The following is a 1,028-nucleotide window of genomic DNA, read 5'->3' on the forward strand; positions in this document are numbered from 1 at the left end:
ACCCCCATGGTCCAGCAGCCCCAGCCTACCGGCTCTGCCCCTGCCTGCTCTGGTGCTGGTTGCGGTGCTACCACCGCTCCCGCCTGCTCCGGCGCTGACTGCGCTGCCACTGCTTCCGTTGGCACCCCCATGGTCCAGCAGCCCCAGCCCACCGGCTCCGCCCCCGGCCCCGTCAGCTCCGTCGTCGGCCTGACGAGCAGCCCTGCCCCTAGCGCGCCCGCCGCCTCCTCCACTGGCTGCACCGGTGCCGGCTGCGCCGTCTCTTCCGCCCCTGCGCCCAGCTCTGCTGGCTGCAATGGCTCCGACTGCCCCGCTCCCGCTGTCAGCACCGCTGGCTGCAACGGCTCCGACTGCCCGGCCCCCAGCTCCTCGGCCATCAGCTGCACCGGTGCCTCCTGCCCCGTCCCCTGCAACGGCGCCGACTGCGTCGTCAGCTCCGCCACCTCCGCGACCACGGAGGCCCACTCCTTCACCTTCGCGTACTCGTCGGGCACAGTGACGCCGACGCCGACGCCCGCCAGCGCTACCCCCTCGCCGCCTGTGTGGACGGGTGCGGCCGGCCGCGTCGAGGTTGCTGGTGGCTTTGTGGCGGTTGCTGCTGCCGCTGTGTTGTTTGTCTAAGCCTGCCCTGCCTGTATTTGAGGCTTGGTGGTGGTTGTGTGATATGAAGGGGAAGAGGAAGAAGTAGGAGGATGAAGGAAAGAGGGGAGAGTTGTGGTGTGGTGGGTTGTGGTTGTAATTGTTTAAGGTGGTTAATACCTACATATATCTAGTGAGTGTTTGGATTGCATTGCATTGCATTGGTGGGATTGGTTTCGCTTTTTTATTGTAGATATTTATAGATCATCGATCGGGTATGCGCAAGCGTGCTGGATAGAGAGATATATTATACATGCACCTTGTAGAGAATACACGGTGTGGTTTTGAATGCTTGCTTGGTTTGCTTGCTTAGGGGTGCTTGTGGATTTTTGTGTTTGTGCGGTGAGTGTTCGCCTTTTTCTTTCTTTCTTTCTTTCTTTCTTTCTTTC

The 1,028-nt window shown here is 60.7% G+C and overlaps 1 protein-coding gene across 1 annotated transcript; it reads left to right on the forward strand.

Moving 5' to 3' along the window:
* K452DRAFT_113975 (uncharacterized protein) lies at nt 1-729 on the forward strand. Its single transcript, XM_033535058.1, has one exon. The coding sequence runs from the start codon at nt 7-9 to the stop codon at nt 619-621; it is 615 nt and encodes a 204-aa protein (XP_033390775.1). The 5' UTR covers nt 1-6; the 3' UTR covers nt 622-729.
* The last annotated feature ends 299 nt before the right edge of the window (nt 730-1,028 follow it).

The sequence above is a fragment of the Aplosporella prunicola genome, assembly GCF_010093885.1.
Source record: "Aplosporella prunicola CBS 121167 unplaced genomic scaffold K452scaffold_330, whole genome shotgun sequence".
Taxonomy (NCBI): Eukaryota; Fungi; Ascomycota; class Dothideomycetes; order Botryosphaeriales; family Aplosporellaceae; genus Aplosporella; species Aplosporella prunicola.